This window comes from Rhineura floridana, chromosome 5 (assembly GCF_030035675.1).
Source record: "Rhineura floridana isolate rRhiFlo1 chromosome 5, rRhiFlo1.hap2, whole genome shotgun sequence".
Taxonomy (NCBI): domain Eukaryota; kingdom Metazoa; phylum Chordata; class Lepidosauria; order Squamata; family Rhineuridae; genus Rhineura; species Rhineura floridana.
The window spans coordinates 182130144-182155585 of NC_084484.1; the positions used below are offsets into that span (position 1 = coordinate 182130144).

The window sequence follows — 25442 nt, forward strand, 5'->3', positions numbered from 1 at the left end:
CTCACCAAGAGCTCATTGTTGTGTAGCCAAAATGACACCAGCAACCCATAAGAGGGGACATTAGCAGCAGGTTTTTGGAAGAACCCAAAAGTTTGCAGAAGTGCAAAAATATATTTAGAAAAAATGTTAAGGGGGAATCACAAAACACTTCAGCAAGGACTGAGTATGCTCAGTTTCTACAGAATGCTGACTTAAAAATGGGGTGGGGGTGAAACGAGACTCTCCTGGAATAGGGCTTGGATAGCACCTTGAACAAGAGCATTCCACACTAAAACATCTTGTGGCAGGACTCATTTGTGAGAACTGGAACCAACTAAAAATGGAAGCAGGTGTTTCACAGAAGTATGCAGACTAATGCAGGTTCCCCTCACGTGATCTGTCAGTTTTTTCAGTGATCCCTGCCTTGCAAAAAGGTTGAGAAACTGTTTGGATTCTTAAGAGTGATCCTAGCCCATCAGGATCCACGCAATGGGCTTCACTTGAATTGGTGATGCCAGTACGTAGCTAAATTTGATTGGCTACATAAATGCTGAAACGCTGCCGGGACATGATTCCCGATTGGCTAGAACCTCTAGCTACAGCACAGGAAAAAATGGTAGCTACTAAAGCAGCAGAACAAGAGTGGCTGCAACCAACTGTAAGCAGGACAAGGAAAGAAGATGCAGCTTTTGTGGCAAAAAAATCAGCTTGAGGGTGATTCAGGCTGGCACTAATGAGAATGCCAGTGAAGCCTTTTGAACACTTGATGATTGTAGCAGAACTGGGGTATCAAAGAGGGACTGAACTGCCAAGTTTCAGAAAGTAGCTGAACAGGACTCAGTCCCCAAGTAGACAAGAAGATGAGCAGGTAACAATCAGTCTCCGCATTGTTGGCTTTTCTTATTTTATTAAGAGACATTTTTACAAGACATCAAGCTCTTTATTCCAGATGTTCAAAAGCCTGCAATAAGAACAGAAAGGATGGGTGAGTGAGCAGCTAATACTGGCTCTATAAACACAACCCAAAGCACTTGTGGCAACTCCCCCCCCCCCGTAAAGCAGAGGAACGAGGACCTGCAGCTCTCCAGATGTTGATGGCCTCCTACTCCCATAGTCCCAACCAACATGGCCCATGGTCAGGGGTAATGGCAGCTGTAGCCCAGCAACATCTGGATGTTGTAAACTAAGTATACTCCATGAAATACCAGCAGGAGTTATAGAATCATAGAACAGTAGAGTTGGAAGGGGCCTATAAGGCCATCAAGTCCAACCCCCTGCTCAATGCAGGAATCCAAATCAAAGCATAATGCCAGCAGCAGCAAATAGCCATTATACTGCAGTTCATCCCCAACATTTTCTGCCAACAAATCAAGTGAAGCCGCTCACCCCTCATGCCGTGGGAACGGGCTGTGGCATGGGCGGCTGCTCCGGCTTTGTGCCTTTCTGCTCTGAGATGGGGGTGGTGGGCAGGATCTCTTCCTTGGGCTCCACGATGCTGACGTGGTCTGGCAAGGGCTTCTTGGGGCCAATCTTCCCACTCGGGTCCCAGGGCAGCATGATCTTCACTTTAATGCCCAGCACACCTGAGGAAACAAGACACTGTCAAGAGCCAAGAGGAGGCTGAGCGGAGCGACTCTGCTGCAGCAAATAGCACCAGCTGTGCTTTTTTCCTGGCCTCTGCTGTCCTTATAGTGAGAGACTATCAGCATGCAAGTCCTTTTTCTTTCAACAAGCCTTTTCAGTTGAGACCTATCCCAGTCTGCATCTGTGTTAGAATTGCTTGTTAATATGTGTTTTTTTTTAATTATGTTTTTAACCCTTTTTAAAAGATGTTTTTAAAGTTTAAAAAAAATGTTTTTAACATGGTTTTGTTTTAATGTATTTGAAGGTCTGTTTTTATGTGGTTGTAAATTGTATTGTTTCTATTGATGTATTTTATATTTGTGTTTTCTGTAAGCCGCCTTGAGGGCCTTTTGGCCAAAAGGCGGAATAGAAATAACCAACAATAACAATAGCAATAATGTTTTAAATTGTCTTTAGCGCTTTTGTTTGCCGCCCTGGGCTCCTGCTGGGAGGAAGGGTGGGATATAAATCAAATAATAAATAGATAAATAAAATTCCTTTCTTAAGATTGGGGGCTATTTTAGAACACTGCCATCGGGCACCTCTCAGCATCTGCAGCATTGTACAAACCCCCAGAAAGGGATCTTGAGGCATCTCAGCAGGCTGGTTCTGATGCAACAGTGCTATAAGAATGAGCCTTCAAGGAACTGCAGGTTCACTGCTCCCTTCACACATGACAATTCCCTCTCTCCTGGGCTGAGGCTAACCGTCGTGTGCAGTTTTGTCCAAAGGAGCAACAACTGCATGTGCTTAACCCAGTGATTCTCAAACGGTGCGCCCAGGCACACTGGTGCGCCCTAAGAGGTGGCTACGTGTGCCTCAAAACATGAAAGTATATTTTAAAAATGAGAAGAAACCCATTTGTATAGGATAAGTAACAGTTTTCTATAGTTTATTTTTATTCATAGTTTAAAATATATTAATATGTTTTTAATTTTGTACACGAAGTGCGCCAGAAATTTTTTATATGTTTTATGGTGTGCCACGAACCAAAAAAGTTTGAGAACCACTGGCTTAACCACAAGATCAGAAACCAGCGTTTTGAATTTGGTCAGTAAGGCAATTTCAAGCCATGGTTCGTAACTTTGGACAAAACAGTAAACTATGGCTTGCCTCAAACCATGAAAGGAGAAAAGGGGGCACATGTCTAAGGCGCCCTGAAGGCTCAGTTACCTGATGTAGGGATGGGAAACCTCAGGCCCGGGGGCAAAACACAGTCCTCCAGGGCTCTCTGTCTGGCTCTTGTGACTCTCCCAAGGCCAGGCTCCTCATTGGCCCTCCTGCACACTTGAGTGTTTGTGCCTGGCTGAAATGTGTTTTGGTAACGCCTCTTGCTTCTCTGATGCAGGGCTGTGTGTGTGTACGAACTTACAGGACGAACTTACAATTCACATTTGTTGCTCTGCCCACTGCCACCTGACCTCACCACCACCCTCCTGTTGGCAGGTGGCCCTCCAGAAGGATATGTAGCCCCTGAGCTGAAGACCCTTGACCTAGTGAGAATCCAGGGTTTAGCGTAACATCCGAACCAACCCAGCGAGACTACAAAGTAGCTGCAGGACAAAGAGCCACAAGTCTCTCTGGGTCCAAGGAAGCCACGAGGGATTGCCACACACACTCACCCTGCCTGAGGAGGACATGGCGCACAGCAGTGTCGACATAGTAGTTGACGGGGTCTCCACTGTGGATCATCAGGCCGTCCACAAATTTCATGGATTTGGCTCGCTGGCCACGGAGCTTTCCTGACACCACCACTTCACAGCCCTTGGCGCCACTCTCCATAATGAAGCGGAGGACACCATAACACGCCCTGAAAGGAAGGAAAAACTCTCAGGTAAACTGTGTTAAGGAGTTCTCCCTTGATTTACCACTCCAGGTCTTTTCAAAACTTCTTACCCAACTGTCCCTTCTCAGACAAATGCCTCTAGATCATCCAATGAACAGGACACCTCTGCCAGAGCAACCAAGCACAGCATCACAGAACATGGCACTGAGCAGTTTACTCCAAGCAAAATGGCGGCCCTTTCTGACTCGTCATCGTATCATCACTGAAGGGATTGATTTTTACATGGGGTGAAATTCAACAACAGCCAAGGAAGAGTTCATTTTTGCTTTGGAGAAGTCAGGCGAGAGCAAAGTCTCCCACGAGCGCACCATGGAGTCAAACAAAGAAGTCACATTTACATTACAAATCGCTGAGGGATGCGCTGGTTGGCTGTGATAGAAACAGGAATCGGGTGGCACCTTCAAAGCTAACGTTCACTGTGGCATAAACCACCCAAGGTGAGAATCGCCCACTCTGTTCTCCCTTGTCCTTTACTGAACATTAGACTGCAAGCTCCTCAGGGCAGGGATCTGTCCTCTTGTCCTCGGAAGCGTCATGCCACATAAAAAAGCATGAGTTTTATGCAAAAGACAAACAATGTGCAGAATAGAAAAGGGGCAACTGCACCAGTGCAGAGATTAACTGAACTTCAAGGTACACTAAGATGTAATTTATTCAGCTGAATGTGTTGATTATAATCTTCAGCAGAGGCACATTAAAAAAAATCCCCACTGTTCTCTTAACACTCCATTGTTACTACAAAATGGTTACATTGTTGCTTTGTTCTACCAGTGTCTTAGATGAAAGTCAAACATGTTGGGCTAAATAAATAAGTGCATCTTAAAAGTGTAATTGATTTCTTTTTTGGCATTTTGGCCTCTCCGCATGAAGTTCTCTGTTCCATCCAACTAAGGAAATGGTCCAAGATTTGACGAGGCAAGCTCCAGCCACAAAAGCTTATGCCGCAACACAGAACTGTTTTATATTACAGAAATGTTACATTTGACAGATCTCAAGCCCACAATTATTTAGTCTAACTACATACATGAAATCAACAGAAATATTATCCAGTATTTGCATGCACTCAGACTTGTGATCCTCTAGTGCAAGGGCACGATACAACAGCAGAGTCTCCAACATGAAGGCGGACCATCATATCAACACTACATATGGATTACATTCATCAGGAGAGAGATCAGAACAGGCCTTAAGAGAGGCAGGGTTGTTTGGGTAAAGGGACCAGCGTATTCAGCTCAGTGAAAGGAAGCCAAGTAAGACAGTATCATCACGGGGAACAAGAAGGAATAGCCAGAATAACGGTGGGGATGCTTGGGCCCAGCAGAACTCCCGAAGTGGCCCATGAGGCAACATTCCCTGAGCCACAATCATGTGCTTACACCCATCATCATGTGACATCAGGTGTTCGGCAAGTAAAGATGTGGCGGCTCTCCGCTGAAAGCCCTGTTGGCAGGTGCTGTGGATCAGCTGAATGGCAGTGCCTGCAAACCCGAGCCTTTGCTCCGCGTGGCTTGATCTCAAATCACGGGGGCAAGAGAAAACACCAGATGTCATGATGGCATCAGGTGACTCACAAGTGGATGGCCTCACTGTCCTGCCAAAATGGCCCACAGGGATTAGGGGATCTGAAGATCCAGCCTGGTTGCCAGGTCCATCTTCCCACCCCTGAGCTAGAGAACAGGATTCACTGGAAGAGGATCAAGCGTTTCAGTTATGCGTTCGTTAGCAGCTCTGAAGTGCCATCTGATAACAGGCCTGTAATTTAAATGCAACTTAAAATGGCTAATTACCCTGACGGCCACCTGTCGCATACACAACCCAAGCAATGGAGTAGATTTTTCTCCCACCTGCTCAACTGGGGCAGTAAAGATTCCTCCTCCTGTTACACTACCACAAGTGCTGGCCAGCTGTTAAACATGCTGTCAGCCTCATGCCCCTCAGTGTCCAAAGAGTGGACATCTGCAAAAGGGACACCACACACCAACAGCTATTTTATGATGATAGCCCCTTCACGCACACAATGCAGCTTGCCTTTTCTCATAGCAAGCCGCCTTGAACTCTTACGCACTTCAAAACAAGAGCCGTTCCACACCTTTGTGTGGGAACAAAGCTGGATTTTGCCACTCAGAGAGGCCCAGAACTTACCTACGCACTGCAAGGCCCCCCAGGAGCTTGTAACGCAGGGACTCTGCCTGGGCAATAGCACACAGCCCTCTTGTGGCCACCTTCTCCGCATAGAGCTGGAACAGAAAGCAGCAGCAACGTTTTTACCGCCACATGCAGAACTATAATATCACAGGCATAGGGACACAGGCTCATCTTCACTTTGCAGCCACAAACCACCTGAAAATACTTACAGGCCCAGAGAGGCTTCACCACTAGTGAGGATCCACTGCAGCCTTTTAAGGGTTTGAGAGGTTTTCTTCCGCTCCACACGCTCAGCCAAGGCATCCCATATGCGCACCATTTTTCAGCAAAGGGCCCACTTACACTGTGCTTCAGCCCCATGAAGATGCTTTTTTAAAAGCCAATGGTTCCATAACAGCAGTCTGATCTGGAGATGCAACCATTAAGACGCTTCCAAGGATGGAAAGTGTCTATGGAAAGCTCAACCAGGTGACTTAGTCTGTTTGGCCAATACTGGGCAAAAGCATCATTCCAGACATGACTAGCACAAAGGGCAAAGGGACTGGAAATGTAGAAGAAATCACAGTAAAAAAAGAGAGACTCCATAGCAGGGCACAGACACAAGAGGTAACAATTGAGCACTAGCTACATCTGGGAAGGTAACGGCAGGTAACATCTGTATCATCTCTCGCAGGCTTTGCCCACCTGGCACCTTCCAGATGTTTGGGGCTGCAATTCCTGCTGCAAGTTGTAGTCCAAATGGTCTGGAGGGTGCAGGCTGGTGAAAGCTGCTCTACCATCTCAATACCAACAACCAAGAGTTGAACCTAATGAACCTAACAAGTACACCTAGTGCTTTCTTGGTAAAAAAATGAGGTGCCGGTAACTCATACCTTGGGAAAAGTGCTGTGGGTGCCCGCACCCAATGGTTACAAAGGACAGCCAAAGAAGAGATGCCGGTACTCCATATCAGGGAGTGCCATTACAAAAAAGGCCCTGCCTATACCCTAGCTTGTCATTTGGCATTTGAGAGGGAAGAGGGGGTCATCATGCAGTAGCAAAAGTAGTTGTAGATAATTCCACCAGCTTCTCTCCAGCCTTCATCAGTTAGAACAAAACAGTATCTGTGGAATCAGAGCCAAATCATTTAACCTTAAGGTATCAGGAAATTGAGAGGCCAACTAAGCGTGGCAGTAATTTGCCACAAGGAAACTCCTATCTAGTAGCTTTATTTTGGTCTCTGTCTTTTTTGGGGGGTATGGGGACAATCATTCTTATGTATATCCATCAGTACCTGCCTCCCCTAGCACACTTTTGAAATTTAGTTCATATGTTCTGAGGAGCAGCTGCCCCTTTTAAACTTTATGTTATTCTGCAAAGCACATTGATGGGGCTTGACCACCCTATTAAAAATGTCAACTCTGGATGACTGAATTGTTGCAGTGAGACTTGTAAACACCAACTTGGCTCCCCGCTTCCGAAACAAATGAATTTCCTCCAGATGAGCAAACAAGTTTTATAAAAGCAGGTTCGTTTCCTACAGGCTAAAATGACAGACCTAGATGTTTGGCAAACCAAGTAGAAAAGAATCTTGAAGTGTAATTAAGTCAGTGGATTTGTAAAATTGGTTTAAAAGCACAATACTGATCATTGGGGGCTACCTGGAAAATAGTTATAGCTTCATTTCTAACCCTCATCAATACATTGCAGAGAAGACCTGAAACCTCTGACCTTTGAGCGCAACACTAATTCATCCTTCCCCAGTCCTCCAGTTGGACTTCCATCATTCTTAACTGTTGGCTGTGCTGGACTGATGGAAGTTGGGGTCTAACAGCACCTGGGGGGCAGCAGGCTCTAGTGTAAGATTTAAACCAACTCCCACATCGCTAAAATATAGGAGCAATTTTTTAAAGATCAGATCAACAGCAACCAATACATAGCTCTAAAATTGGCTGTGATTTCAAAACCAACTTGAGAGAGTCCACCCAAGTCTTGGCTCGCCCTTCTCAGACAAATGCCTCTAGATCATCCATGGCACAGGACACCTCTGCCTGAGCACCCTGGCACAGCGCCACAGAACGTGGCACTGAGTGGTTTACTCTGAGCAGGAGGGTGTCCATTTCTGACTCGTCATCAGATCATCACCGAAGGGGACTCGACACACCACAAGCAGAGAGTGGAGCAGCCATTACCTCAACACTTCCTTCGGGAAAGCCAAACCGCTTCTGGACAACAGCAGTCAGTTCACGAATACGTCGCCCTTTCTCACCCAGAACATTCTGAGTTCTGAAAGAAGGAGCAAAGGCAAGGAGTTAAAGTCAGATATGGTAGTCTGCACTTTGCAATGCACAGCAGCACCTGAGTGAGGTGTGGGGAACCTTTGGCCCTCTAGATGTTGCTGAACTACAATTCCCATCATCTCTGGCCACTGGCCATGCTTGCTGGGGCTGATGGGAGTTGTCGCCAACATCCGGAGGGCTAAAGGCTCCTCACACAATCCCTACCATGGTGCCCTCAGGTCTTCTGGACTACCATTTCCATCAGCTTCAGCTAGCACGACCAATGGTCAGGAATGAGGGAAGTTGTAGTCGACAAAAGCTAGAGGGCACTTGCGTGAGGAGGGCTGACTTAGCCTGAAATTGCACCCGTCCATTCATGCAAAAATACTGTCTATGACCAAATAAATCCTATTGACTCTTGAGGCTGGCCAGCCCATTGCTTTTGAAAATTGTGAAGAAAATGAAGTGGGCAATTTCCCTGTACAGAGCAGAAAGTTCTCTTTAGTGGGCAGTTTTGTTACTAACAATCTAGGAAGCCCACACAAACCACAGCAGCCATTCTGATAGTCCAGACATTCAGAAAAAGACCATTCCTACTCAACAAGAATATGGGAGATAGTAAAAATGTAGAGAGCTTGCTGCTCAGTAGCAGAGCACATGCTTTTACAGGCAAAAGTCCTAGGTTCAATCTCTGACGTTGCCAGTTGGGGCTGGAAAAACTCCAGTCTGGGACCTTGGAGAGCCTCTGCCAGTCAGTGTCTAACCAGCGTTAGATGGTCCAGTGGTCTGACTTATAGAATCACAGCACAGTAGAGTTGGAAGGGGTCTATAAGGCCATCGAGTCCAACTCCCTGTTCAATGCAGGTATCCAACTTAAAGCACACTTGACAGGTAGCTGTCCAGACTTGGTACAAGGTAGCCTCCTATGTTTCATGGATAAGAGACTGGAAAGATGGCAATGCTCCCAAATACATGAACTATACTGCACAGATATAGACGCCTTACAGTCCGCACGCATCTGTAGCAGGTCCTGGCTTCAAGATTTCAGTGGCCTCTTGTCTCAGTCGAGCCCTCCTATCTGAACACACCACCACACTTTTGAGAGAATATATTGTCCCAAACTGTGAATATGTACTGCGTTGTATATCTACCACCAGACAGACAGATGTAAGGCACCTGGTAGCAAGGATGATGATTTCTGTCCTGGTTGGGGTAACTCGGACCTCCACTCCAGAGTAACCATCTTCAGCCAGCTCCCGAGTGAGAAATTCATTCAGTTCAGCTTTGAAGATACCATCGGCCACAAACTAAAAAGACAAAACAGATTATGAGAACCAGTACTGGTCTAACTCTGCAAACCCCTTTCGCTCCCAGGAACAAAGTCTGTCTGTGTATGCGTGTATCGCAACAATTCTGCCCACTGCTTGACAGCTAAACCTCCGCGAGCCTATGCACAATGGTGGCCAGAACTGCTATGTAACAGCATGAACAGTTTACGCAACTGGCTTGTTCAAAGTTTATTTATTTATTTATTTGATTTACATCCCGCCTTTCCTCACGGCAGGAGCCCAGGAGCCTCATGACTGCAACTTGGTTTCAAGCAAATATTATTTAGGATTGGACTGTAAAGGCATTAAGATTGTGACTGAACCATGATCCAAGAGCTAAATTTCTCTGCTAAATGGTGCAAAAATCAATCTCACTTCCCATGTGAGACAGTGATGGCTAAAAACTGTAAACTCTGCCTCCAGACTCTTGCAAAGTTTACTTTTGCCTTTTGAGGGCCATTTTTCCCCACCTGAACTGTTGTGCATAAAGGAAGAGTACATCTGTGGCATGGGCTTGGCCTTCCTCCTTTCTCCTACACCAGCCCTTTTGGTTCAGGGTCGCCATAAGTCGAAATCGACTTGAAGGCACGTAACAACAAAGGCAAATGCCATTAAATTTAGGAATGGCCCCTGCACCCCAGAGTAACAGTAACAACCTATTCTGTGGGACCTAATTTCAACTTACCCCAAAGCCAGGCTTAAGAATAGCTTCTCATCTGGGCAAGTAAGAATTCAGTTGCCCAGACAAATAATTGTTTACAGAAATTGGTTTTTAAAACCTTTTAGGCTACCAGTTACTAGCATGGATATGTACAAGCATGATACTGACTTTTATGCAAGGCTACTCAAATGGCAAAGAAATGTGAAGTAGAAACCCAACCACACATCTGCAGATGCTGGAGCAGTATCATTACAGGGCTGCCTTTCTGACAGTTTTCAGGGCCAGGCGACTCCAAAATCTCCCTCTGCAAAGGCCCAGCACCAATCTGGCTCTTCTGACTACACAACTACAACCTACTATCAATGGCTACTAGCCACAATGGCTATGTCCCTGAATACCACTTGCTGGAACTCCCAAGTGGGGAGAGTAGCGTTGTGAGCAGGTTCTGCTAACTGGCTACTGAGAAAACAGAAAGCTGGACTAGGTGGATCTTTGGCCTGATCCAGTAAGCCTTTTCATTCTTGTTGTTGTTATGTGCCTTCAAGTCGATTATGATTTATGGTGACCCTATGGATCAGTGACCACCAGTAGCATCTGTCGTGGACCACCCTGTCCAGATCTTGTAAGTTCAGGTCTGTGGCTTCCTTTATGGAATCAATCCATCTCTGGTTTGGCCTTCCTCTTTTTCTACTCCCTGCTGTTTTTCCCAGCAATATTGTCTTTTCTAGTGAATCGTGTCTTCTCATTATGTGTCCAAAGTATGATAACCTCAGTTTCGTCATTTGACAGTTCTGGTTTAATTTGTTCTAACATCCAATTATTTGTCTTTTTCGTGGTTTTTGTTCTTAAGCATCTATTATGTCTGAAAAGGCTCCAAGCAAATGGTCCTACTTCCCAGAAACTCCCCAACTGCTGTTTGATCTATGAAAAACTGTTCTCTTTTTAATTCCTGCAAGCAAAGTGCAACCCTTCCTAACAAGAGGGAAGATTTTTAGCCTAAAAGACAACTGCTTCCCCCCCCCTACATCTTTTAGCTCCCTACAGCCAGATCATAGAATCATAGAATAGTAGAGTTGGAAGGGGCCTACAAGGCCATCGAGTCCAACCCCCTAGTTATACTCTAGTTCTCCCAACACCTTAATTTTCCACCCATCTGCAGAGATAGACAGGACCCCCAGCACCCCACATTTCTGCCATGACTCCTGAAAGACTCTTACCTAAATGCTAGAGCACTCCAATCCCCTGCAACCCCACAAGGTTCAGAGCTTACACACACACCTTTTTTCTTGCTCCTGCTATCGGTAAGACTGGGTTATTGCTGTTTTAAAACCTTTTTAACAGGAATCTTGCCCCTTCATCTGCCATGCAACAGGTGATGAACCTGGCTCACCAAAACACCCCCAGCAGCAATGCCCAACTGACTATAACTGGGGGGGAGGCATTAACAACCCTATCACAAGCACTGCAAGAACCCCCTCCTCCTGCCAGACTGGCCCACTCCCAGCCTTTCAGGTCTTCCATCAGCCCCTGAAATACCTGCCAAATGCTCTTGGCCATTAACAGCTGAATGTGGAACCTCCATGTGCAAAAGCAGCGTACCTTTAAAATACCAGACACTCAGGGAAACGACACTTTTATGCTCATTACTTTGCAGAAAAACAGAAGGGCAATAACTCATTGATGGAGCATCTGCCCTCCGTGGAGAAGGCCCCAGTGGCACCTCCAGGCAGGGCTGGTAAAGACTCCCTGCCTGGCACAGAGCCGCTGCCAGTCAGTGTATACCACACAGAGTTAGATAGACCAATGGGCTGACTCAGTAGGAGGCAGCTTCCCATGCTCTCCTGGGGGGGGGGCTTCCCACAGGCATCTAGTTGGCAACAGGAGGCTGGACTACATGACCCTTCGTGTACTTTCATGCAAAAAGGGCCTTGCCCCATAGAAGCCTTTTTGGGCCTCCCTCCAGCTTTGTAATTACGCTTGCCAAGCGAGGGGAAGGTCCCAGATCGCGCCCCATCCGTTCCCAGCCAGCCTCTGCCTTGCCGCCATGTTGCTCAAACAAGGCCCAGCCAGGGACCGGACTGGGCCGGGCGGCCTCAATCCACATCCATCCGCCGGTCTCGTTGCGCCGGCAGCCTCACAGCCGACCTCAAGCCTCGCAACTCGGCGTGCTCCTGCTTATCCCAGCGTCATTTCCCCGCTCCCACCCCGCCCGTTCGCTCTCGGGCTCCGCACTGGCCCCGATTCCCTCACCTTTCGCTTCTTGGAGATCTGCACCGCCATCTTGAGCCCCGCCGCTCAGGCGAAAAAGAGGCAACTTCCGTTACAGCGGATGATTATAGGGCCGCTCTGCCGCTCCCTATTGGTCGACGGTTATCACGTGGGTCAAGGGGGAGCACGCTCTGCATGCTGGGAAGCGTAGTCGACGGCTCGCGGAAGCGCAGCTCTTTGCGGATACGGGATGCCGCCGTGCCCCCCTCGCGCTGCTTTCTATTGGTCTGCGCTGATCACCGGTTGTGCAGGAGTTGCTGTTGGGAATTGTAGTCTTTTTTGTTCTTTTTTTAATAGTTTGGTCAGTCTTTGCGAAATTACCAGAAGGAAATAAAATGAGTAAAATACTGTTAAATCAGGACAAAAGTAATGCATGCCAGCACACCAAAGTATGCATATTAATCACTTGAGGCAATACATATTCATGGATAAAAGGCCAATCAATAGCTATTAGTTATGATAACGAAGTGAAACCTCCATTGATAGAGGCAGTACACCTTTAGCTGCCAGACAGACTGCAGACTTGCTGACTGTCAGGGGGGAAGCCTTTTTTACTGCATATTTTTGCATATTTACTTTTGACATCTGGCTGGCCACTGCCAGATTTTAATTATAATACAATACAAGAAATACAAGAGGCAATACAAATACAATTAAAAAATTAAATCAAATATCATCAGCCTCTAGCAAGCGCATTACAATGGCTGCAACGGACAGAAAAATCATTAAGTGGTCCGCCAAGACCATCAGCAATTTTCAAGTGGTTGGGGGGAGTTTGGAACCCCTGGTGCAGACAATAGTGAGCTAGACAGGCTGGTGGCCTGACTCAGTGACATGCAGAAGATCCCAGGTTCGATCCTGATTGCCTGGCAACTCCAGATAGGAATGTCCCCTGCCTAACAATCTGGAGAGCTGCTGCCAGTCAGTGTAAACAACACTGAACTGCATGGACTGAGCTAAGGTCTGACTTCCTATGTTCATCATCTTACTGTTTCAGTCTCATGCAGTCAGATGAGCCACCTCTCCTTGTTCGCCATGAAGCTTCATTGATGCTGTAGCTGGCACTGATGATTTTCTTTAAAAAGCATTTCTAAACCAGTTAATTTTGAAAAATCCCTAAGTGGTATTCCAAAACAATGCAAAAACAAAGAAGACTATCATAAAAGCAGTAAAACAGCTGATTCTTTTTTTAAAAAAAACACATCTGCAGCTGCAGGGATGAAAGCAGGGATTTGGTAACAACAGGGCCCAACCTTATGGGTCAGGGAACGCCTGGGTAAAAATAAATGTCTTTACAAGATCTCTGAAGCAACAGATGGATGATGCTTCGCATCTGGCAGACAGGAAGGTGTTCCACAGTGTAGCGGCAATGGGGCTGTTTTTGGATCAACACCCTTTAATATTCTGTAAGGTGAGGTGCCATGTTTCCCCCCCAGATGATCTACGTGGGTTTACAGATCTAGACAGGGGCAGGCAATCTGTCAGGCAACCTGGTCCCCAGTTGATGTAGGATGGGGGTTGGGAAACCAATTCTGGATGGGACTGCACTCCTTCTAAAGGAGCGGGGAGGAAATCTGCAGTTCGGAGGAGCTCCTGGATCCATCACTGCCACTGGGGGCCCAGATGGCCACTGTGGTGCAAAGCGCCCTTTTCTACCACCTTGCCTAATGATATGGGGCAGCTTGACTTTGGTGGTCTGTGCTCTGGGACCACACATTTAGACTATTGCAACGAGTGATATGTTATCATGTTTCTCCATTGGATGAAACGGATGTTGGTGCTTTTTTGTGGAGGCAAAATCCTTTTTAACTTTAAAAAAAAGGAATACACAGGTCTTATGCAAGCTATACCCGATTCTGATAAAGAGGTCTTGCGCAAAACCTCCACATTATTGTCTCTCTCTTTTTTTAAGTCCTGAGGAAGGGCTGTAGCTCAGTGGCAGAGCATCTGCTTTGCATGCTAAAGGTCCCAGGTTCAGTGCTCAGCATCTTCAGGTAGGGCTGGTGCCGAAAATCCTGGTGAGCCTCAACCAGTCAGTGTAGAGAATACTGAGCTATATGGACCAATGGGCTGACTCAATATAAGGCAGCTTCCTCTGTTGTTTCTATGTACTGTGATTACAGTCCCCAAGGTAATCCCCCCCCAATATGGTGCTCAATGGGGTACAACTGCCCCTGAAAGACCAGGTCCGCAGCCTGGGGGTCATTCTTGACTCCCAGCTGTCCATGGAGGCTCAGGTCTCGGCTGTGAGCCGGGCAGCGCTGTATCAACTCCATCTGATATGGAGGCTGCGCCCCTACCTCCCCAATCATTTGCTCCCATCGTTGGTACATGCCCTAGTCTCCTCTCGCCTAGACTACTGTAATGCGCTCTGTGTGGGGTTACCCTTGAAAATGGTCCGGAAGTTGCAACTGGTACAGAATGCGGCGGCTCGCCTGATTGAAGCCAGCCGCCGGCGAGATCACATCACTCCAGTGCTAAAGGAGTTGCACTGGTTACCGGTTGTTTTCCAGGCCCAATTCAAGGTGACCTTTAAAACCCTATATGGTTTCAGCCCAGTCTATCTGAAGGAGCGCCTCCAACATCAGCAGCGATGCAGCCCAACAAGATCAGCCTCAAAAGGCCTTCTCTCTATCCCACCAGTTAAAACAGCTAGACTGGTGAGGACTAGGGAGAGGGCTTTTTCAATTGTGGCCCCCACTTTGTGGAATCCCCCCCAAATGATCTCCACCATGCTCCCGCTATGATGAGCTTCCGCCGGGCCTTGAAGACCTGGCTCTTCAGGCAGGCTTTTGGGGTGGGCTAGGTTTTATTATTGTTGTTGAGATTTTTAATGTTTTAATGTATTTGTATGTTTTTATTTTGTACGTCGCCCAAAGTGGCTGGACAACCAGCCAGATGGGTGACTAATAAATTTAATAAATAAATTTAATAAATAAATATGCTGAGATTTTGAGAGAATAGCACCTCCAGACCTGAGTTGCTGAAATTCTTATGTGCCTTCAGTATGTGGCATGTAGCACATGACTCATATTGTTTGGGCCATTAGAAACAAAATTGCTAGGTTTGGCTCAAGGGAGGGGGTGTGGTGATAGAGGTCACCCACCAAAGCCTCACCACACATGTAAAAAATCTCCCACCTGTCCCCAAAATGCGCTAAGGAGCTTCCACACCAACAGTGACTGCAGATATGTAATGGGTGAGTTTTTACTCCATGGATTTTCTTTGGCAAGAGGAAATCTGGATTTAAACGGTTAAAAAAAAGAACAGACTGGCATTTCAGTGACAATGACACCATGTGCACATGCATGCGTGCGTGCGTTATATATAAACAAATTGTAGGTGTTTTGTACTCATTTCTTAACTTTTTGTATAAAATTGTTAAGGGTATAATGTATTTATGTTTCTAAATGTGTTGGAAGTCGCTTGGAGACCTTTGGGTATCAAACAACTAACAAGTTCAAATAATGATGATGATGGCGGAGGTGAGAGAATAACTAACGGGAAGATGTGTAAATAGCCCCCAAGCAAATCAGGATGACTGTCATATAAATGCCCTGTAAACACATCAAGATGAATGCTCAACAAAGACCAGACACAGTCTAACCTCTATGTAAAGCTTTGTGCAAGCAAATCAGGATGACTGCTGAGTAAACTGTTCATCTAGAGCGGCCCTAAGGGAAGGGATCTTTTTCAAAACAGTGATTTCCAAAGTGACCACAGGAGGGCAGGCATTTCCTACAGAACAAGACAAATACTGAAGGCAGCGGTTTCCAAAACTGTGTTGGGGAACTCTGGGCTTCCTTAGAAACTGTTCAAGGGTTCCTCAATGAGAGAGCAAGCAACAGAGCACACACTTTCCTGCTAGACAGCTGGTCCACATTCTACTAGTGACATACAGCCAGGGGATGACCTTGGGTGTCAGGCACATTCTGATCCTCCAGGCTCTCGCACAGCAGGCGAGGAGGTGAACCAGTTTCTGGGCTTTAACCCAGCGGGATGGGGCTCATTTGACTGAGTCTCCACAACAGATGGCTGTCCAGTCTCTGCTTGAAGACGCCCAAGCCAGGGACAGCTCGCCATCCAAGTGGTAACTGGTCCTGTTGTCCAACTGCTTCTATCATCAAGACATTTCTCCCCCTGTTCAAACAAAATCTACACTCCTGTGGGACATATCCACATTAGGTCATGTCCTGAAGCAGCACAACTCTGGACAGAGGTTCACTTCCCGTAAAAGTTTCTGCCATGTGGGGTGGGGGGCCACTGGGAGATGTTGCAGGCGAGTTGATGTGAGAAGGTGCTCTCCTAAACTGGAACGTTTCCATTCCATTCAAAACCCAGTATGGAGCGTCGCGAGTCATGACTATTAATTTTTTAGGCCTGATCTAGTGCTAATCTTTTAATGGGGTGGGGTTGTCCCTTTATTAATATTATTGGATGGGCATGTTAAGGTATTCTGCTTTATGATTGTTTTATACGGGGCTTAATGTCTTTTATGCTGTAAGTTGCTTTGGGACACTTTTCTCTGGGTAAAAAGTGTCAAATAACTATAATAACTATATAATAAATACAATATTAGGCAGGCACCATCTCTGCTATCTTTTCGGCATCTTTTGAAGACTTTCCTCTTTCAACAAGCCTTTTAAGTTGAGACCTATCCCAGTCTGCATCAGTGTTAGAATTGCTTTTAATATGCTTTCTTTAATAATATGTTTTAACCCTTTTTTAAAAAAAAAAATCTTTTTAAAGCTTTTAAAAAAATGTTTTTAACATTGTTTAGTTTTAATGTATTTTAAGGTCTTTTTATGATGTTTTAAAGTGTTTTTTTAGCGCTTCTGTTTGCCTCCCTGGGCTCCTGCTGGGAGGAAGGGTGGGATATAAATCAAATAATAAATAAATAAATGAAAAGCTTCCTGAGCCGAGCAGTCATGAAAGATGTCAGTACTGGACAGGGGCCCGCCTGTGAGAGCCAGGTGGCAATGGGAGATGGATGGCCTGCTGACTTGGCTTCAAGGCCAGGAGTGGATGTGGCCCAGTGAGGTCTGCAATGCCTTCACAGCCCTCAGCACTGGAGTGATTGTCGTAGGAATTTATGGCTACACCTTTTGTTCTGTCTCCCAAGAGTAAGGGTAAGTTGGAACTAGAAGCCGAAATCATGAGGACCTGAGCAGCAACGACAACAGCAGAGTGAGGATGATGGATAGAGTACTGGCCAGAAATGGGCCACCACTTTAAGATGCAAAGGGCCCAGTTTTGACTCGTTTCCCTGGATGCCATGTCTGATCTCAATTCAGGACATTTTGGCACAACGACCTGGTGCTTTTATACCCTTCTGCTCCTGTAAGAGGCCAGGCAGATGGCTATGCTCTGCCTCCATAGTTTATGTGTGTTTTTTTAATAATGTTTTTAACCCTTTTTAAAAAGATTTTCCCCCTCCTCTTCGGATGCACACCTTAACGTGGTGAGGGGGTTTGAGAGTGTTGAAGAAGCTAAGAGCAATGCCGTGAAGAGTCTAGACTAAGAGGCTAGACTCCTAGCAGGGGCACCCAAGGCGGAATGGTCAAAGCTGAGACACCAGATTAAGATGCATCCAAACTCAGAGGAAGGCAATGGTAAACCACCTCTGAATACCTCTTACCACAAAAACCCTATGAACAGAGTATCCAAAATGCAACACGAGATAGTGCTGGAAGGTGAGACCCCCAGGTAAGAAGGTACTCACCGAGCTACTGGGGAAGAACAAAGGACAAGTACGAGTAGCGTTATGACTAATGACGCAGCTGGGTCAAAGCCGAAAGGAAGCCCAGAGGCTGATGCGCACAGATGTGAAAGGAGAGTCCAGAGTTGTACAATGCACACAATAGGAACATGGAATGTGAGAAGCGTGAACCAGGGAAAGTTAGAAATTGTCAAGCAAGAAATGGAACGTATCAACATTACAATACTTGGTGTGAGCGAACTAAAATGGACGGGAATGGGACATTTCCAATCAGGCAACTGCAAAATATTTTAAGCAGGAAATGAGAAATTAAGAAGAAACGGGGTTGCTTTAATAGTGAGAAGTGATGAAGCAAGAGCAATTAGGAGCTACAACGCAAGGTCCTAGCGAGTGATATCAGTGAGATTAAATGGGAAACCTATCAACATAACCATCATCCAAGTCTATGCTCCGACAGCAAACGCAGAAGTAGAGGAAGAAATTGATCACACACCAAAACAAGATGTGCTGATAATCATGGGGGATTGGAATGCAAAAGTAGAGAACAGAGAAGAATTAGGAATTGTGGGGAAATGGGGCCTAGGAGACAGAAACGAAGCAGGAAAAAGACTTATTGAATTCTTGTGAACGCATTTTTTGACCAACCGAAAAGGTGACTATACACGTGGACATCACCAAATGGTCAATATAGGAATCAAATTGATTATATAATTGGTAGCAGAAGATGGAGAAGTTCCATACTTTCTGCAAAAACAGGACCAGGAGCAGACTGTGGTACAGATCATGAACTGGTCGTATCAAAAATCAGAATAAAGCTAAAGAACAACAAAGCACTCATAATCCCAAAATACAATTTAAATAACATCCCAGAAGCATGTAAAGATCAAATAAGGAACAGGTTTGAGGCTTTAAACTTAGCTGACAGAGAACCAGAAGAACTATGGAATGAAGTCAGAGACGTTATCGGAGAAGAATGTAAAAAGGCAATACCTCTAGTTAAAAAGAGAGAAAGACCTCAATGGATGACTGAAGAAACTCTTAAAATGGTTAAAGAGAGAAGGAAAGCAAAAGCAAAAGGAGGTAGAAACACAGTCAGAACCCTAAATGCAACAATACAGCGACTAGTACATAGGGACAAAGAGAACTATTACAATAGTTATTGTATAGAAATAGAAAAGGACAACAAAATGGGAAGAACAAGAGCCCTATTCCAAAAGATTAGAGAAATGAAAGGGAAATTTAAACCAAGAGTAGGGATGTTGAATATCAACAGGGGAACACACTGACTGACCGAGATGAAATAAAAGGAAGATGGAAGCAATACACTGAAGAACTCTATAAAAGAGATGCCAGGATGACAGATTCATTCACGGAGGAACTATATGATGAAGAACCAGACATTTTAGAATGCGAGGTGAAAGCTGCTCTTAAAATACTTGGAAGAAACAAATCACCGGGAATAGATGGCATATCAATAGAGTTGCTACAAGCTACTGAGACTGAATCTGTCCAAATTTTGACTAAAATCTGTCAACAAATATGGAAAACTAAACAATGGCCCACAGACTGGAAGCGTTCCATCTACATTCCAATTCCAAAGAAAGGGGATCCCAGGGAATGGAGTAATTATCGAACTATTGCCTTAATATCCCATGGAAGTAAAGTAATGCTCAAGATTCTACAACAAAGGCTCTTGCCATATATGGAGTGAGAAATGCCAGACGTCCACGCTGGATTTAGAAAGGGAAGAGGTACCAGAGTTCATATCACAAACATACATTGGATAATGGAACGGAGCAAGGAATTTCAGAAGAAAATCACTCTGTGTTTTATAGATTACAGCAAAGCCTTTGACTGTGTAGATCATGAAAAACTATGGAATGCTTTAAAAGAAATGGGGGTGCCACAGCATCTGATTGTCCTGATGCGCAACCTATACTCTGGACAAGAGGCTACTGTAAGGACAGAATATGGAGAAACCGATGGGTTCCTCATTGGAAAGGGTGTGAGACGGGTGTATTTTATCACCCTATTTATTTAATCTATACGCAGAACATATCATATGGAAAGCAGGATTGGACCAAGATGAAGGAGGTGTGAAAATTGGAGGGAGAAATATAAATAATTTAAGATATGCAGACGATACCATACTACTAGCAGAAACCAGTAATGATTTGAAACAAATGCTGATGAAAGTTAAAGGACTACAGCTGAATGTCAAAAAGGCTAAAGTAATGACAACAGAAGATTTATGCAAATTTACAGTTGACAATGAGGACATTGAACTTGTCAAGGATTATCAATACCTTGGCACAATCATTAACCAAAATGGAGACAATAGTCAAGAAATTAGAAGAAGGCTAGGACTGGGGAGGGCAGCTGTGTGAGAACTAGAAAAGGTCCTCAAATGCAAAGATGTATCACTGAACACTAAAGTCAGGATCATTCAGACCATGGTATTCCCGATCTCTATGTCTGGATGTGAAAGTTGGACAGTGAAAAAAGTGGATAAGAGAAAAATCAACTCATTTGAAATGTGGTGTTGGAGAAGAGCTTTGCAGATACCATGGACTGCAAAAAAGACAAATAATTGGGTGTTAGAACAAATTAACCCAGAACTGTCACTAGAAGCTAAAATGATGAAACTGAGGTTATCCTACTTTGGACACATCATGAGAAGACACGATTCACTAGAAAAGACAATCATGCTGGGAAAAACAGAAGGAAGTAGAAAAAGAGGAAGGCCAAACAAGAGATGGATTGATTCCAGACAGGAAGCCACAGACCTGAATTTACAAGATCTGAACAGGGTGGTTCATGACAGATGCTCTTGGAGGTCACTGATTCATAGGGTCGCCATAAGTCGTAATCGACTTGAAGGCACATAACAACAACAACAAAAGATGTTTTTAAAGCTTTTTTAAAAAAAGTTTTTAACATTGTTTTGTTTTAATGTATTTTAAGGTTTGTTTTTATGATGTTTTAAAGTGTTTTTAGTGCTTTTGTTTGCCACCCTGGGCTCCTGCAGGGAGGAATGGCAGGATATAAATCAAATAATAAATAAATATATAAATAAACAAACAAATAGTTGGAGGCAGTGTGCTTCTGAGTACTAGTTGCTGGAAACTGCAGGAGGGGAGAGCGCTCTTGCGCCCAGGTCCTGCTTATGGGCTTCCCATGGGCAACTGGTTTTATTGATTTATTATTTAATGTATATCCCGCCCTTCCTCCCAGCAGGAGCCCAGGGCGACAAATGGTTGCCACTGTGGTTGGCCACTGTGGAAACAGGATGCTGGACTAGATGGGCCACGGACCTGATCCAGCAGGCTTTTCTTGCTCTGTATCCCAAGGAAGTGGAAACGCACAGTTCACAATCATCCTTCAAACCATCTTCTAGACCACATTAATATTCATGCGATGCTGACTTGATTTCTCTGCTGCCAAAGCAAAGTTGGCTGCTGCGGCTGCAACAGACCAACCTTTGTTTGCCGATAAAGAGGACTCTGCAGAAAGTTTGGAAGCTACTGGTGGTGTGAACCAAGCCGCAATATAGTGGATTTTAGTAGTTTGAGCACATCCGGAGCAGCCGTTTGGGTGACTGGACGCAAAGGAGGGAAAGCAGGACTTTCTCTCTCTCTCTCTCTCTGCTTGTTGGAAGTTCAGTGGTAGAACATCTGCTTTGCATGCAGAAGGTTGCAGGTTCAATCCCTGGCCTCTCCAGGTATAGCTGGAAAAGCCTCCTGCCTGAAACCTGGGGAGCCACTGCCAGCTAGTGTAGGGAATACTGAGCTAGATAGACCAATGGTCTGACTCCGTGTTCCAACAATTATTGACCAGAAGGACTTTGCCAGGTGGAGGATGCAAAGGGCCCTGATTTGCTCAAATGACCCTTCTTCCAGTTCCATTACCATTAAGAGTTGTATCATGGTAGTTTCCTTCCCAGGGGGAGTAGCAAGCAGGGGTGGGGGGCACTGTGGTTGCAGAAATTGATTATGTACATCTTTGGCACAATGGCCACAGACTGAGAGAGAGTCGTGCCTGTTTCATCCCAGTGATTTCCCAATGGAGTTAATTGCACAGCAAGTCTGCGTTGGACTGGGATGCAAATGTTTTCTCTCCAAATTGAGTGAACAGGGAGTAAAATGGCAAATGCAATTCAATGTAAAGAAGTGCACATTGGGGCAAAAATAATAATTTCACATATGTGCTTATGACTGACCACTGGGAATAAGAGCTTTGGATCGGAGTGGATAGCCCAATTAAAATGTTGACCCAGCGTGCAGCAGCTATGGAAAAGGCAGCTTCCATGCTAGGAATCATTAGGAAAGGAACTGAAGATAAAACTGCCAATATTGTAATGCCATTATACAAATCTAGGGTGCAACTGCACTTGGAATATTGTGTGCAATTCTGGTCTCCTCACCTCAAAAAGGATATTGTAGAGCTGGAAAATGTGCAGAAAAGGGCAACCAAAACGATCAAGGGGATGGAGCGACTCCCCTGTGAGGAAAGTGTGCAGCATTTGGGGCTTTTTAGTTGAGAGAAAAGGCAAGTCAGAGGTAAAACTATGCATGTCATGGAGAAAGTGGATAGAAAATGTGAAGAAGTACTGTATTCTGTCTGTCCTGAATCCAACATTCAGCTTCACTGGATGTCCATGAGTTCTAGTCTTATGAGAGAGGGAGAAAAAAACTAGAATTCATGGACATCCAATGAAGTTGAATGGTGGAAGATTCAGGACAGGCAAAAGAAAGTCCTTCACACAGCGCAGAGTTCAACTATGGAATTCGCTCTCATAAGAGGCAGTGACAGCCACCGACTTGGACAGCTTAAAAAGAGGATTAGACAAATTCATGGAGGACCATCAGTGGTTACTAGCCATGATGGTCATATTCTACCTCCACTGTGGGAGGCAGGATGCTTTTTGTTATAATGGATAGCAGTTCCATTCAACAGGGGGAACTGCAGGGAGACTGCCATAGAGATCTGGAGGCTGAGCTCACACTTTTGAATATGGTAGTTGTTGGAAACCGCAGAAAGGGAAAGAGTTTGTTCCTGCTTGCGAGCTTCCCTTAGACATCGAGTTGGCCCCTGTGGAAAACAGAGCGCTGGACTAGATGGGTCATTGGACTGATCCACCAGGGGTCTTCTCTTCTTATGTATTTATTCATAACACATATTTAGCAGTAATAGCAAAGTGTCTTTTGCCAAATTTGTTGTTGTTATGTGCCTTCAAGTCCATCACGACTTATGGCGACCCTATGAATCAGCAACCTCCAAGAGCATCTGTCATGAACCACCCTGTTCAGATCTTGTAAGTTCAGGTCTGTGGCTTCCTTTATGGAATCAATCCATCTCTTGTTTGGCCTTCCTCTTTTTCTACTCCCTTCTGTTTTTCCCAACATTATTGTCTTTTCTAGTGAATCATGTCTTCTCATGATGTGTCCAAAGTATGATAACCTCAGTTTCATCATTTTAGCTTCTAGTGACAGTTCTGGTTTAATTTGTTCTAACACCCAATTATTTGTCTTTTTCGCAGTCCATGGTATCCGCAAAGCTCTCCTCCAGCACCACATTTCAAATGATTTGATTTTTCTCTTATCTGCCTTTTTCACTGTCCAACTTTCATATCCATACACAGAGAACAGGAATACCATGGTCTGAATGATCCTGACTTTAGTGTTCAGTGATACATCTTTGCATTTGAGGACCTTAAATTGCCACCCTGAAGACTGCCAAAGCTTATGTGAAGTACAGTCCACTTTGTCAGTGGATCTTAAATCTAGAAACCAGCTAGAAAATGTTGTAACCTCCCAAGACACTCTGGAAGTGACTGTAGGTTGGCCATTTTGGAACACAGGAAGTAGGAGAACGCAACATGAAACAGCTGAGTGACAAATGCATCAAGAAGTTTGGGGCCATTCCTTGTGGGTTAATATGGTTCCCTGCCCCATTACACATGTTAGTACTACGACAACACAGGAAGCTGGCTTAGACCAGACCATTGGTCCACCTAGCTTAGTAGTGTCTACACGGACGGCAGCCGCTCTGCAGAGTTTCCCGCAGGACACATTCCCAGCCCTACCTGCAGATGCTGGGGATTGAACCAGGGACCTTCTGCATGCAAAGCAGGCACTCTACCAGAGACACGTCTCTTCTCGTAAATCATCTCAACAATGCTCAGTAAATTATCACCCGTTTGCTACTGTGAAAGGTGTGCCCGTTCTTTGGTTGCTTAACTGTTGTTATTCAGTGCATTCCAAGACTATAATATAATGTAGAAGATGAATTAGGGTTGCCAGGTCCATGGCCTGAGACTGATCCTTTATTTTTAGGAGAACAGAAAGTCAGCCAGGTGCAGGTGTTCTTGCAACTCTGTAATGGGAAAAACCAGAAGGTGGAATTCTCCCTTCCCCCTGCACAACTTTTAAAGATACAGAAGACCTCTTGGTTGCCAGGCCCAGCCTCCAAGAGATCTTTTTTATCTGTAAAAATTGTGCAGGGAGGAGGGAGAATTCCACCTTCTGGTTTTTCCTGTTATAGTGCTGCAAGCACACCTGCACTTGGCTGACTTTCTCTTCTCCTAAAGATACAGGATCAGTCTCAGGCCAAGAACCTGGCAACCTTAAGATGAATGCAGTAATACAAACAAATTATTTCAGAAACAAGCAAATTGGGGGACACTCTTTACCACATGCTCAAGCACAAGCCTCAGCTTTAATAACCAAAATGAGTGTTTCCTTTCACATATTTACACCACAAACATAAATTAATTCATATCGATCCTAATCTCCTGGATTGGTGATTATAAGCTGTAACTCTATGTAGATATCTATATCTGCATCTACACGTACACACATCTATACAAGTCTACTGCCTAGGTCAATACATTTTATATACATACACATCTATATTATGTATTTTCTTAAAAATAATATAGTTCTTACATTCTTACTTTCCCCAGTATCCCCTTTTTTGTACCAAGAAGCATTCTGACCACCTATAATAATATAATAATTTCAATTCGTTCTCTGGCATTTCCAGCAATCACTAAGATAATTCTTTCTTATCCTATTTATTACTGTGTGCTGTTATCTTAAGACAATTTTCTCTTAAATTAATAGTATGTGTGATTCATACTATGTGATTCCCCCCCCCCCCGCAGGCTTTTCTATACCACCGTAGGAATATTCTATTCCATGTCCCCATTTAATAATGAATTCTTTCACCTGTTCAGGTTCAACATTATATATGAGCAACAGCTTATACAAGTGATCCTGATTATTCATTAGTATTTTCTCAAATTCTATTAGATCTCTTCCCGGCTAATTAATCCCCAGACATTTATTTATTTGAAAGTATCCATACCATGCAGGATTTTCCTGAATTAAAAGGTTTGCCTATTTAAGCATTTACGCTCTAATTGTCACTGACTGTAATTTCTGCATCTCATTGCCATTCAACCTTCACCGTACAATTTTCTCCTGCCAGCTAAGATTATACTTCATGCATCTGACAGAGTGGGCTAGAGTCCACAAATGCTTATTTACGCCATAATAAATTTGATAGTCTTTTAAGACACCACAATACTCTTTCTATTTTTGTTTTTGCTGCA

General features: G+C 44.7%; 1 protein-coding gene and 2 non-coding genes across 3 annotated transcripts; all 3 read right to left on the reverse strand.

Moving 5' to 3' along the window:
• Positions 1 to 866: 866 nt before the first annotated feature.
• On the reverse strand, positions 867 to 12199 carry RPS3 (ribosomal protein S3). Its single transcript, XM_061629062.1, has 7 exons — positions 12091 to 12199; positions 9028 to 9158; positions 7765 to 7858; positions 5591 to 5685; positions 3225 to 3412; positions 1366 to 1562; positions 867 to 940 (listed from the first exon to the last, which is right to left on the reverse strand). The coding sequence occupies exons 1-6, from the start codon at positions 12118 to 12120 to the stop codon at positions 1369 to 1371; spliced, it is 732 nt and encodes a 243-aa protein (XP_061485046.1). The 5' UTR covers positions 12121 to 12199; the 3' UTR covers positions 867 to 940; positions 1366 to 1368.
• LOC133386385 (small nucleolar RNA SNORD15) lies at positions 3508 to 3656 on the reverse strand. Its single transcript, XR_009763126.1, has one exon. It is a non-coding gene; the product is annotated as a small nucleolar RNA SNORD15 (small nucleolar RNA).
• On the reverse strand, positions 7574 to 7722 carry LOC133386386 (small nucleolar RNA SNORD15). Its single transcript, XR_009763127.1, has one exon. It is a non-coding gene; the product is annotated as a small nucleolar RNA SNORD15 (small nucleolar RNA).
• Positions 12200 to 25442: the final 13243 nt, after the last annotated feature.

What these genes read in the sequence shown, in the direction of transcription:
- RPS3 (XM_061629062.1), bottom strand. Translation starts at nt 12,120, where the DNA reads ATGGCGGTGCAGATCTCCAAGAAGCGAAAG. An exon ending in TTCCCGAAGGAAGTGTTGAG is followed by an intron (nt 5,686 to 7,764) that starts GTAATGGCTGCT and finishes TTTCTGTTCCAG; the next exon opens with CTCTATGCGGAGAAGGTGGC. An exon ending in GGGGGCCTTGCAGTGCGTAG is followed by an intron (nt 3,413 to 5,590) that starts GTAAGTTCTGGG and finishes CCTTCCTTTCAG; the next exon opens with GGCGTGTTATGGTGTCCTCC.